This window comes from Hydra vulgaris, chromosome 01 (assembly GCF_038396675.1).
Source record: "Hydra vulgaris chromosome 01, alternate assembly HydraT2T_AEP".
In the NCBI taxonomy this organism is placed as follows: Eukaryota; Metazoa; Cnidaria; class Hydrozoa; order Anthoathecata; family Hydridae; genus Hydra; species Hydra vulgaris.
In genome coordinates this window covers 50293101-50307858 of record NC_088920.1, presented here as the reverse complement: position 1 = coordinate 50307858, position 14758 = coordinate 50293101, and the positions used below count along the sequence as shown (strand labels likewise).

Genomic DNA, 14758 nt, shown 5'->3' with positions numbered 1-14758 from the left:
TTTGTATAAATGTAAAATCTTTTTTCATTTCCTTCATCGTCACTTTTTTCTTTTACATAAATATATTTAATATACCAAACGTAAATACATTTAATACACCACAAACACTATTTCTAAACTTATACTGAATGAAAGTTTCATTATTTTCATATTTAATGTTTTCATGATTTTGCGCCTTTAGTGGTTATGGGTATATTACTTCATGGGTAACAAAACGCATTAACCTGAAAAGTTTATTTTTAGGTTAATGTGTTAATGTGAAAATTTTATTTTATTTACTGTTAATTTCAAATATGTAAATCTTTTACATAATTTTTCTTAAAATAAATTTCTTATATCAAATCTTAAATGATTTGTTTTAAGAAGCTTATTTTTTTTAGTAAAGACATTAAAAAAAAAGAATGATGATACCAACATTCTTTTTTTTTTGTCCTAACTAACTCATAAAACACATAAAACTCAACATAAAATAAGCAATAAAATCCCCCATTCCAAAACAAAATTCCAAAATAACAATCACTACAATGTTATATATACCTGGTACATCTCTTTTAATTTTGCTGTTATAATAACAAATCCTGACATAAACTCATCAAGTCTTCTCTTTCTCATATTATCAAGATCTTTTCTTTTAGAATCACGCTCCTCTGTCACTGTTTCAAGTTCTTTAACACGTTCAAGGTAAATTTCTTCCTAAAAAAAACTTCTTCTTTTCAATAACTTATTATAACTACATACTGAAAAATAGTTCGTTTTTGGTTAGAATATTGACTATTGATGACTTTTAAAACTTTTTACCTTTTTAAAGTACTCTTCAATTGCAGCCATATTAGGTTTCATTTCAGCTAACTTTTCTGAAAGTACTGTAATTTCGTACTATTTAAATATAAACATATTTACATAAATATGAAAATACATACATACATAAATATATATAATGTATACATATAAATATATATATATAAATTATTATATATTTATATCTATATATTTGCATATATATGTATACATATATATATATATATATATATATATATATATATATATATATATATATATATATATATATATATATATATACAGCTGCTAAAAATAAACCACCACCAAAAAATGGTTGAAATTAGAATTTTTAACTATTTTTGATAATTTGAAAATCTTTTAAATACATATTTAAAAGTAAAATGGCTTATAATTTTTATAAAAAACAAAATATCCAAGTTTTATTATATAATATTCATTTATTAAACAAAAATTCAAAAAAAAATAAAACCCGAAAAAAAATAATAGCACCACAGTTTTAATGTGTACTTTTAAACATTTTACAATAAATATTAGTTATTTCTTAACATATTAGTATTTTGTAGCGTGACCTTTATTGGCAATGAGGGCTACACAACATCTTGGCATCGAGTTAACCAAGTCCTGACATCGCTTTAGCGGAATTTTCCTCCATGTCTCCTTAACTACATTTTAAAGTGACTACTTTGTGGTGGGTTTGGCAGCAGCAACCACCTCCTTAACATCAGCCCACAAATTCTTGATTGGGTTAAGATCTGGCGACTGTGCTGGCCACTCCAAACCAATTCTTCGCCTTCTTGCTAGTGTGCTTTAGGTTGGAACACCCAGGACAATGGCATTTCATAGTCTGCATACGGCAACATCACTTTAGCATCACTTTAAATGGACCCTACTCCGTAATAAGGAAAGTATGCCCATATCATTATATTACAACCTCCATGTTTAATAGTTTTGATGGTTTATTTTGGATTGTATTCTGCATTTGGCGGTCTTCTGACATACGCCCGAGAGCCTTTTCCACCATAAAGCACAATCTTACTTTCGTTTGTCCATAAAACATTCCTCCATTTTTCGAGTAACCAATTTGAGTGTTTTTTAGCAAACGCAATACGCTTTACAACATGTCTGGCACTTAGAAGTGGAACTTTTCTGGGGCTACAGGCTTTTAATCCATTAACTTGTAGACAATTCTGAACTGTTTGTACTGTTGCATCGATGTTAAAGTCCTTTTTCAGCTCAGTAGCTGTTTTAAAAGGTTCCTTTTTAGCCTGTTGGACTAAGCGATTGGCCAGCAATGTTGAACATTTTCGACCACGTGTTTCAGGCTTTTCTTGAAATTTTATGGCATTTCTTATCATTTTATTGGAACACTCAATTAAACAACCAACTTATCTATAAGATTTCCCTGCTGATATCAACTTTCGGATCAGTTCTCATTTTTCTGCACTTCAATGCTTTCTGCGTCCCATTTTTATATGTAAATGTCTCCTACTAATATGCACTAAGATAAAACGAATAAAACAGCAACAAAAAAAACCAACACTTGCTATTTTCACAATTATTTTTACCGCTATCAGAGTATTTTACAACAAAAGAGTGTGTGGTGCTATTTTATTTTTCGGTCAGAATTGGCATTTTTGATTAAAATCGAGCAACACCAAGCAGTTTTTTTTCCAAAATGATTTGTTTTAGAAAATAATGTTAACTAATATTTTAAACAGCAAAGCTATAAAAAAATTTTATTTTGCATGGTGTTTTCTTAACAAAAAGAAAAATACGCTTAGTGGTATTATTTTATTTTTCGCAACTGTATATATATATTTACATATATATATGTGTGTGAGTGCATGTTTTTTTTTTTTAATGTTAATTCACCTCCCCAAGGCCCAGAAGGCCACTACAGATGAGGAGGCTACTTAATTGTGGTTATAACCCTCTCTCAACTCTAAAACTCCGGAACACGAACCTTGACGAACAAGGCCGCTGCGCGGAGAAACAAGTTGATATGTGTATATATATATATATATATATATATATATATATATATATATATATATATATATATTTATATACACACACACACACACACACACATATATCGTCAATGTAGCTATACTCTCTGCGTATGTTGTAAAGTAAAAAAATTAAAATAAAACCTTCAGAATGTTTTTATTTTTAATAAAATAAAATAAAAACATAGTTATTTAATTTGCATTTTTGTGATTTTTTGAAAAAACATTGAATTTAATTAGTTTCCTCAATTAAATTAATGCGTTTTGTTATAATCTAACCTTAATTTTTTCAATTTAGATATCATAGAGTAGCTAAGAGCCATTTTTTACCACAAGCAGTATATTTAACACCTTTTCTATAGGTGTGTAAATACTATTGATCGACCAAAACAGAAAGAAAAGCCGAAATAAACCAAAATTTTGGATTCTCTAGTTCGGTGACAAAACCGAAATAACCGACATAAAGGCTAGTCAAAATTAATTTCATTAGAAGATTTAATTTTAAAATGCAATTTTACATTTGATTTTTTTTTTATACTTGCATTATGTTAGAATTGGGTGTATTATGACAAATTGAGATTTAATACATAAGTTGGCGATATAAGTTAATAGCAAAAATTAACAAATGGTTTTGATTTTCTCTGCAAAAACAGTATTTTTCAAAGAATTTTGTATGTGTATATATACATACATACATACATACATACATACATACATACATACATACATACATACATACATACATACATACATACATACATACATACATACATACATACATACATACATACATACATGCATGCATGCATGCATGCATGCATGCATGCATGCATGCATACATACATACATACATACATACATACATACATACATACATACATACATACATACATACATACATACATACATACATACATACATACACAGGGTGTTAGTCATGAATATATTTTTTACCGCATTTTTGCAATATTAGGAATATTTTTTGTTATTGTTTTGCAAAATATTGAGAATTATTGTTGAAATTGTTATACTGATAACAATTTAATAAAAAGTTCACATTTTAACAAATTTCTTACTTTTGGTATTGTTAATTTCTACTCTTCTATAAGTGAAAAACTTTTTAACTAACAGTTTTGCAGACAGCATCTAATATTACGGACAGTCATTAATATATCATCACGGAAAAAAGTCATTGCTATTTATGATCAAGTTTGGATGGAGAAATTAGCACATTGTTTGTATATACAAAACAAAACCTCATAACAACACAGTGCAACACGAAAATTGTAAATGATCCTTTCTCTGCATTAAGTCAACTACACTTTCTAGGATCTGCTAGTGCATCATCATTAGGTTTAACTCCACTTTTAGCAAAAATGTTAACAAATAACATTAAAGAAAAAATATTTTAATCCTTAAATAACTGATAAACAATTCCCTATTATACACAAGATAAATAAAAATGTTAATGTAAATTGCATACCTAATAATACCAAGCTATTGTACCAACCTAATAGTTCCAAGCTAATGTACCAACCTAATAGTACCAAGCTAATGTAAAGTTAATGATCCTGCTCTTACCTTCTAACAATTAATTCTACATTTGTATTAACAAAATATCTTTTGAAAATAGATTTGCTAACCATATGATATCATTGGCTTTACTCAGGTTTAAAAAGCACACTGAGCTCCAGAAGGAGATTTAGGTTTATCAAAAAATCCAAATTTAAACCCTGTTGTTAAATGGAAATAAACCTGCCACAAAATCCTTTTTTAATGCATAAATAAGAAGTATAAAACTCTATATATCTAATTATATCTTTGACACAGATGATGATTATATACATATATATATATATATATATATATATATATATATATATATATATATATATATATATATATATATCAACATCCCAGTTTAGGATGTTGAATGATGGATCTTCTTGACTCAATGCATGGGTTTTGCTTGTGTCTCTGTTTTTATGACTAATCAACTCATTCTATTATCTCCTAATGAGGGTACAGCTCTAAAATTCAGTTTTATGGTTCTGAGGCCGCCTGGTAGTCAGGTTTCCCGAACTCTGTGGTAGCTCTCAGAGAGGCTGATTCCATCAACAGCTGAAAAATATCAAAGTATTAACAGTGCCATGTTGCGCATGGGTGGTGTCCCTGTTTATACCTTTGGTGTATATTGCGGAGGCCACATTTGGAGCCCATTGTTACGGCTTAGGGTTTATCAATAGTAATGAGGCAATTGCTTAGGCTATTAAACAGTGTTCTGAGTACTATCTACGCTTTGAGTCAAGTTCTTCAACAAATTTAAAAATGAATATAGTACTAAAAACTATAAAACACAAAAAACCATCATCATCACTAAGTTCTCTAAACCTATCATTCACTAATATTCGTGGTCTTCGAAGTAACTTTTCTTCTGCTGAGTCTTATCTCTTGCAAAGTTCACCAGACCTACTTGCTCTTTGTGAGACTAATTTGAGTTCAGCTGTCTCATTTTGCCATCTTAGTGTTGATGGTTATCTTCCTTTAATTCGTAAAGACTCCAATAGTCACATGCTTGGCCTGGGCATTTACATTCGTAAGAATTCACCCATTTGTCATGCAACTAGGTTTGAATCCACAGAATATTCTTTTATGTGCTTTCGTTTAGCACCACTTCACTCTATCGCCTTTCTTTTTGTTCTATATCGCTCTCCTTCATCTCAAGACTATACTCTTTTTGATGTTATTTCTGATCATATTGACCAAGCCCTCTCTTTTATCCATCAGCTAATATAGTTGTTTACGGTGACTTTAATGCTCACAACTCTGAATGGCTTGGCTCTAGTGTCAGTAATTCTGCAGGCATTAAAGCCCACAACTTTTGCCTTTCTTAATCGCTAACTCAAATAGTCAACTTTCCAACTCGCTTTCCAGACAACCTGAATCATTTACCTTCTCTACTCGACTTATGTCTTGTTTCTGATCCTAGTCAGTGCTTAGTTTCTCCACATTCATCCTTAGGTGCTTCTGATCACAGTTTGATCTCTCTAAAACTAATATCTCATTCTTCTTCATCATCAGAATCTCCCTATCATCGTACCTCTTACAACTACCATTTTCTTTGTGATGGCCCTTGGGTAAATCTTTTGTCTTCCTGTCGACAAATGCGCTTCTTACATAACTTCGTGGATTCTGGCTGGCATGGAATCTTTTATTCCCTCTCGACGATTCCAGGTCAAGCCTCACTCTCTCCCATGGTTATCCTCACATTGTGCTTATGTGATTGCCAATCGAAACCATTACTTCCATATCTATCAGCAAAACAATTCTCCAGAAAACAGACGTTTGTTTATAACTGCAAGAAACCATTGTAAAACCGTTTTGTCTAACGCCAAAGCCTGCTATTCTCAGGTCATGAAATCTCATATCTCATCTCAAAAATTAGGCTCTTGTGACTTCTGGAGAATCTTTAATAATATCAATAATAAGGGCAAATCTTTAATTCCACCTCTCTTGTATGGTTCAGACTTTGTCACCTCACCTAAAGACAAAGCTGAATTATTTGCTAAGAACTTTTCATCAATATCATCTCTTGATTCCACTAGTTGGGTTCTACCTGATATAGCCATCGAATAGGTTGATCCATTGCTTGACATTTATATCACTCCAGATTCTGTATCTAAAGTGATTTCTTGCCTAGACTCTTCAACAGCTTGTGGCCCGTAAAACATACCTGTTATAGGCTTGCAGAAGTGTTCTCCATAGCTGTCGTCTATAATCTCAAAACTATTTAACAAGTGCTTATCAGAGTCTTGTTTTCCAGCCTGCTGGAAAGCAGCATCTGTTATCCCTATCTTCAAAAATTCTGGAGAGCGATCTAATTCGTCTAACTACCGTCATATCAGTCCTCTTCCTATCATAAGCAAGGTTTTTAAATCTTTAATTAACAAACACTTAATCTCTTGTCATGAATCTAATAACTTACTTTCTGACCATCAATATGGATTTCGATCTTCTTGTTCTACAGCTGATTTGCTAACAGTAATAACCGATAAGTTTTATAGAGCATTAGATAAAGGTCGAGAGGTTAAGGCCATCGCTCTTGACATTTCAAAAGCTTTTGATAAAGTTTGGCATGCTGGTCTTCTCCATAAGCTTTCTTCTTATGGTGTACCTGGCAACATCTTTAAGATTATTGATTCCTTCCTTTCCGATCGTAGTATAAAAGTTGTCCTCGATGGACAGCACTCTGCTTCTTATTCTGTAACTTCAGGGGTTCCTCAAGATTCTATCCTTGGCCCACTACTCTTTTTAATTTACATTAACAATCTTTTAAATATTCTCACATCTAAGATGGTATTGTCTGCTGATGATACTATCATTTATTCTTGTCGTGATAAGAAACCAACACTCTCTGATTGCTTGGAGGGGGCATTTAAGCTTGAAAAGGATCTCACTTCTGCTACAGCATGGGGCTCACAGTGGCTGGTGAACTTCAATACAGATAAAACTCAATTTTTTTCAGCCAATTGTTATCGCAATAATCTAGATCTTCCTATATTTATGAACGTTGATGTACTCGATCAGTCATCTACTCTTCATCTTCTAGGATAAACTCTTACTTTTGATCTTTCTTGGAAACCATATATTCAATCAGTTGCAAAATTACCATCTGCTAAGGTTGCATCTCTTTATCGAGCTCGACGCTTTCTTACTTGGATTCTATTCTCTATCTCTATAAATCTCAAATCTGGCCTTGTATGGAATACTGTTGCCATATCTGGGGCGGATATAATGATGCTCTTTCTCTTTTAGACAAGATGCAAAAACACATTGTAAACATAGTTGGACCTGCTCTTGCAGCCAAACTCCAACCATTATCACATCGTTGTAATTTTGTTTCTCTTTCTCTTTTCTGCAAATTCTATAATGCGCACTGCTCGAAAGAGCTAGCATCTCTTGTGTCATCTACTAAAATTTATTCTGGTGTTATTCGTCATTCAATTAAGTCTCATCCTTTTTTTGTGACTGTTCCTAAGTGTTCTAAAATATCTTATTTGTCTAGTTTTTTTCCTCGAACATTAGTTTTTTGGAATTCGCATCCTTCATCTTGCTTTCCTGATTCATATAATTTGCAATCCTTCAAGTTGTCTGTCAATCGTTATCTTGTTCTACAATCTTCATCTTTTCTCTTCCAGTACCTTCCAACTTTAATTAGTGGTTGCTTGCAGCTTTGTTGAAATTGAAGATGTTTAAAAAAAAAATATATATATATATATTAGGGCTGTCCAAAAAAATTTTTTTTTTCAAATTTGATTGCATAGTTGTTTATTTTGTGCCATTTGACATAGTAATTAACTGTGCAAAAAATCTTTCCAATCAGATAATGTTTAGGGGGTGCTCAATGACCATAAAGTTTTACGAAAAATGTGAAAAACATGGAAAAAGTAACAAAGTTCCACAAATTTCTAAAACCCGGTTAATTAGATTTTTCAGATTTGATCAGTTTTAATTATCTCTAAATATTAAATTCTGAATACAAATTACAATCCACATCCACTTTAGACTGGTTTATTAGCAGAGAAATTAATGAAATAAAATACTGCAATACAACTAAAGTTCTGCGGTTTTTGTTATATCAGAATTTTTCCAAAATAAAACACTAGGATTTTTGACTCTTTGTCATTGATTAAAATACGAATTATAAACAAAAAAACATATGAGCAATTAACATTTAATTATCGTAATGTTATAGTTCGTGCAATGTTAATGCTAGCGAGGACTATAACTCTTCAGAGTACACTTTCTGGCATCTGGCACTCGCTTTCTGTGATCCTCAACCACCTGAATTAACCTCTGCATTTCAGATTCATTCCTTGTAATCGATTCATTAAACATCGACATTAAAGCCACAGATCGTTCGGCAGCATCATTTACTACTTTCAATGAATATACTAAATTTTTTCCTTCTTGGTATTCTGGGGAATCATTCCAGGTAGCTGGATCGTTGTTGAACAGAAAATCAATATCAACCTTCATTGACCGCAACGCACTTGCTGAAACTGATGTCACCAGCATGTCCAGAGATTTCTTCTCTAGACTTTCAATGTTCTTTAATTTGATCAACCTTTCAGACCAGTTCTCACCGTGAAATTTCATGTTGGAAATCATTTTTCGCTTCTCTTCCGTTTGAAGTTTGTTTGAAAACAAAGCTAGTGGGACCAATTCTGGTGAAAGGTACCACAAATGGTTTTGAAAGTTCTTGACTGCTGCATCGGAAATCGTTTTATTCACAACTGCAAACTGCTTAAGTTGCTGAAACAGAAACAAGTCATTAACTGGAGCATCGCTGGCATTTGTGCATGATATCCAAGATTTTACATAAACCAGACTAGCAAATAAGCAAAATTCACAGAGATTTTTTTCCTCTTTTGTGGTCAACTTGAACTCTTCACGAAATAAATAAATCTTAAAACAATAAATAACCTTGGCCATCCAGCGAGCCATGTGATAAGCACCAGGGATCTTGAAATGATAATTTTTCTCTTCTTGATCAGGCAATTTTCCAAGTATTAACAGACAGAGATCCATGATTTCTTTGTAGTCATCCCTTGGCATTTTAACATGCAGGTTTTCTTTGAGGAATGCAATCACTTCATTTTGTAGTTCTTGCACCAGGGGTATTTTCATTCGAATGTCATCCAGAGGTTTAAAATTTCCTTGATTAACTTTGGGCCAATATTGCTGAAATCTCTGGAAAAGAGGTATGTTGGGACCAGATGATGGTCCAAATAGTGATCCAAACACTCCTGCTACTATGATCTCATGAACATGGTGTCTGCAAGCGAAATATAACAAATTTCTACCTATATGTTTCTCTAGAACTACACATGCACCATTTTTGGAGCCAGTGTTAGAGGCTGTAGTATCAAAACTCATTCCAATAACATCACCAATTATGTCCCAGAAATTAAGCAGATGAATAACTGCTTTTGCTTGGGCTTCTCCAGTTCCAGCTGATAGTTTTGCTATTCCAAGTATTTTGTCAACATTGTGACCTGTCACACCTACAGATAGCCGATCAACATTTGCTTTAGGGGCTGCAGAATTTGTACGATCTATCATCAGTTTGCCATCCCAGTGGACGATTAATGGTGGTTTGTCCAAATCGCAGAATTCAGTTCGAACAGTGGCTTCAATATTTGATCGATGATAGGTTCGTTTTCTACGGACTGTAGAACGTGACAATGATCCATCATCGAGGTTCTGTCCACCAGCCCTTGCAATTGCTGCTGCTAGTATAGTAAATTTTGTGTCAGATAGATTAATTCTGTCTAATGTTGATGAAACATCAGGCGAGTCAAGAATTGTATCTAAGATACATTGTCGTTTTGGAGTACTAGCTAAACTTGATTCAGCTGACCCTGAAGAACTTGCTTTACTGACTTGTTGTCTGTAATAAACAGGGATTTCTATCTCAAAATCTCTATCAACCATTTTGTCATTATCAACAGCATCGTTATCGTTGTCATCACTATAACTTTCGTCATGTAAAGGTTCAATAACAGGAACTATTGCACTCGCACCAGATTGTCTTTGCTCTTCTTTTAGCTTTCGTTCTCTCTCTGCTTGTTTCCTTGCTTCATTTCTTTCTTCTAATTTTGAAAGTTCTTTGTCCTCTCCAAACATCACCATTTTTCTCTGACATCTCTGACCCAATAAAAATTCTTTATCTTCTTCAATTCTGATCATGGTTTCAGCATCCTTGTGGGCAATGTCAAAAAGTAGGCCAATATTATGAGAAAATCAAAACTCAATACCATATTATACAAACTTATCATTCAGTTGTTGGTTTATGCAGCTGCAGCAATATATTATAATAATTATTACTAAAGAAATTAAATAAATATTTTCAAATTAGAAATTATTATTATCTGCACTTAATAACAAACAATACACTACCAGACTACCATGCTAGTTTTCTGTAATAGGTTACTAAGGTTAGGTACTATCAAAATATTAATACATTTGTTGTCAAACTGAAATTCCAAATAAAAATAATATTTATACTTGTAAACCTTTTTATTCTGTTTGAACAAATTCTAAATTGAGTTAAATAATAGTATTAAAATTATGAATACAAATTTTAACAAAATGATATAAACACAGTTGTTTTAAACACTAGCAGACATTTTTTAGTCTGGTGCCCTGATGACAGTTAATCTGCTGCACTTTAATTAATCTATATAGCACGCAATCAGACAATATTTCAGTGGAAAAAATCTAACTAACCAGGTTCTAGAAATTTTTGGAACTTTGGAACTTTTTACACGTTTTTGACGTTTTTCGTAAAACTTTATGGTCATTGAGCACCCCCTAAACATTATCTGATTGGAAAGATTTTTTCCACAGTCAATTACTATGTCAAATGGCACAAAATAAACAACTATGCATTCAAATCCGAAAAAAAAAATTTTTTCCTGTGTTCACATGAACAGCCCTAATATATATATATAATACAGATATATATGTATATATATATATATATACACACACACACACTCACACACATATATATATATTTAATACAGATATATATATACATACATATATATATACATATATATATATATACATATATATATACACACACTCACATATATATATATATATATATATATATATATATATATATATATATATATATATATATATAATACAGATATATACATATATACATACATATATAATTACATATATAAATACATATATATATATATATATATAATACAGATATATACATATATATACATACATATATAATTACATATATAAATACATATATATATATATATATACATATATATATATATACACACACACACAGATATATATTTATATATATATATATTATATATATATATATATATATATATATATATATATATATATATATATATATATATATATATGTATATATATATATGTATATATATATATATATATATATATATATATATACATATATATATATATATATATATATATATATATATATATATATATATATATATATATATATATATATATATATATATATATATATATATACAAATATATATAGGGTGCAGAAAAAGTTCCCGTACAAAAATATAAACAGCAAAAACAGCAAAAGTTCCTGTACAAGACGAGAAACAAATTACACTTTAATTTAAAACAAAATAATACTAAAAAATACTAAAAGAATACGAAGGAATACAAAAGAATACTAAAAACACACTATATATTGAAAGAAAATACCATACAGATATTTTTGTTAAATTATACTTTTGTACAGACACTTTTTCCGCACCCTTAATATGGGTTATTCCATGAGAAAGAGGGGGAAAAAAGCAAAAAAGTTATGAAAACACATATTAAACTCCTTAACTTTTTTTTTTAACTATTTAAAAATACTTTAAAGCAAATAAGTTATTTAATCCAGTTAGTTATTTAATAAATCATTTTATCATACCACAGCATGGTTTTAAAGTTGCAAGAGTTGTATAAATGTGTTTCAACGCATATATACAGTCCTGTTGTCTAGCGTTAAAAATCACATCATATATACATAAGGAACTTCGATAATGCTATAGTGCATTTTTTTAACATAATATACATGATTTTTAATAATCATTTATACTTTTTTTCTTACACCATTGATTGTGTCTTTTATATGTTGTTTTTAAACATTGGATTTTTCATTATGACCGTCACGGTTATGACGTGACGTGAATGATATTTTTATGAGCTTAAAGAGTGTCAAATGTTACAAGTGCCACTTTCGCAGAATTGCCTCTATATATATATATATATATATATATATATATATATATATATATATATATATATATATATATATATATATATATATATATATATATATATATATATAAAACACTTCAAATATCAATTAAAAATTTTAAACTTACTGCAATGGCTGTGTCATCAACATCTGCTAATTGTTCATTTGTAAGCTTTACCAATTCTTCATGTTGTGATTCTGACTCTACATAAGATTTTCGAATTTTGTGTAAAACAAGTTTATCCAGCTAAAAAAGTTATACCATTTATAATAAATAAATAAATAAATATATATATATATATATATATATATATATATATATATATATATATATATATATATATATACATATATATATATATATATATATGTAATTATATATAAATATATACATAATATATATATTTACATATAAAAATGCATATATATATATATATATATATATATATATATATATATATATATATATATATATATATATATATATATATATATATATATATATATATATATATATGTATGTATTTTTAGAGGTTGCACAATAGGGTACAGCGAGAATTTTTTTTTCTTCTAAAAGCTTAAGAAAAGGTGTATTCTTATGTAAAATCAAATTTTAAATAGGGTTTACTTAAAAATATTTTTGATTGGAAAAAGTTTTGATACCCAAATTTGCACTTTTAGAAATTGCAAAATTTAGTAAAATCTTATTTGTCACACTTGTCCTTTATTATGTTTTACATGTTCTTCTTTCTCATTGCGATGAAATATTAAATGCAAATAATGTTTTTAGACCAGTTGCAATTTTTTTTTATACTTGTTTCAAAGTCATTATCTTGCATGAATCCTACCAGCAATGCAGATTCTGGACATTTTAGGGGAGGGGGTCTTCAATTTTCAATTAGGTTTTAATGATTAACAAATTTGCTTATAACAGTTTGTTTTTTTTTGTTTCATTAGAAATAAAGCTGGTGCCAGTGATGCGGTTCCCCAATAAACAGGAGGTTTATCCCACCTTACCCAAATAATATTTTGATAACACTACTATAACACTATTAAAAAAACAATAAATAAAATAAGATATCTTTCAAATCTATTGACATTGAAAATTTATTAAAATTTCTTTCTTTGTTTTAAAAATAGGTAGCAACTCTCTATGTTGAGCTCTAGCTCTAATATATCCATCTCTTGCATCTGGTCCAACTACTGACATGGATGCTACTGTCACTTGTTTTACAGCACGCTCGGTACTTTGAGTATGAATTTTAACAGAAGGAGTTATTAGAGGTGTCAATCTTAGCATTATTAACTTATCTTTAGTGAGCGAACAAGTAAAAACAGGTTCTTGTACTACACCATTTTCCCATTTGACTAGCTCTTTGAGAGTAGTTGCTGCAAAGTTCAGTTTAGGTGTTTTTCTTGGTCTGATTCGCATGTCTCCAAGGATATCATTACCCCTTTGTTCCAAAATTCGGTCAACTGCAAAGTTGCGGTCTTCTGCATTATTACTAGATAATAAAGAGATTAATAAACTTTCATGGTTCGCATACCAAACGCCTAGCTGGATGTAGGGAGTCACAATTTCTCTTACTATAACAGGTTGATTTCTAAGAATTCTCAATTGAGACAGAATGTGATTGGAAGCATCTTTAAGTCTGTCTTTAACTTTTATGTCAAAAAAAAGTTTAAAGTAAAATTGTAAACAAAATAAGACAAGTAACTCAAGATTTTTCAAATTCTGATCAGTTAAGTCATGTTTCCTTGTCCACATATAGACTATTCTCATGCCAGTAGTGAGCCATCTGGCATGACTTAGGGGGCCACATTGAATTTCTCTAAGATTAGGTGGTAATACGCCGATCTTAACTGCTTTGCATAACTTGTAGGTTTGCTTTTGATCTGTTGACATAATTTTTAGTATTGTTTCTGGAATGTCAACAAAGCTCTCTCCCTCTGGAAGAGCTTTAAATTGAGGATTGTACTCCATTTTATTAACATCAGCAAGACATTTTCCCACAGGACCTACAAAGCCAGTACTACATGATGTTAGTCCATCAATTCCTTCTATTAGGTGACGCAAAAATAACTCATTTGAATGAAGCATGCA

At 30.3% G+C, this 14758-nt stretch overlaps 1 protein-coding gene across 1 annotated transcript in view; it reads right to left on the bottom strand.

The window, feature by feature from the left end:
• LOC100209077 (structural maintenance of chromosomes protein 4) overlaps positions 1–14758 on the bottom strand; it is a 91948-nt gene that overhangs the window by 8711 nt on the left and 68479 nt on the right. The window contains exons 29-31 of the mRNA XM_065788492.1: positions 12782–12901; positions 799–876; positions 538–693 (exon numbers count right to left, since the gene is read on the bottom strand). Of these exons, the coding sequence (XP_065644564.1) occupies positions 538–693; positions 799–876; positions 12782–12901 (354 nt within the window). The remainder of the gene's footprint in view (positions 1–537; positions 694–798; positions 877–12781; positions 12902–14758) is intronic.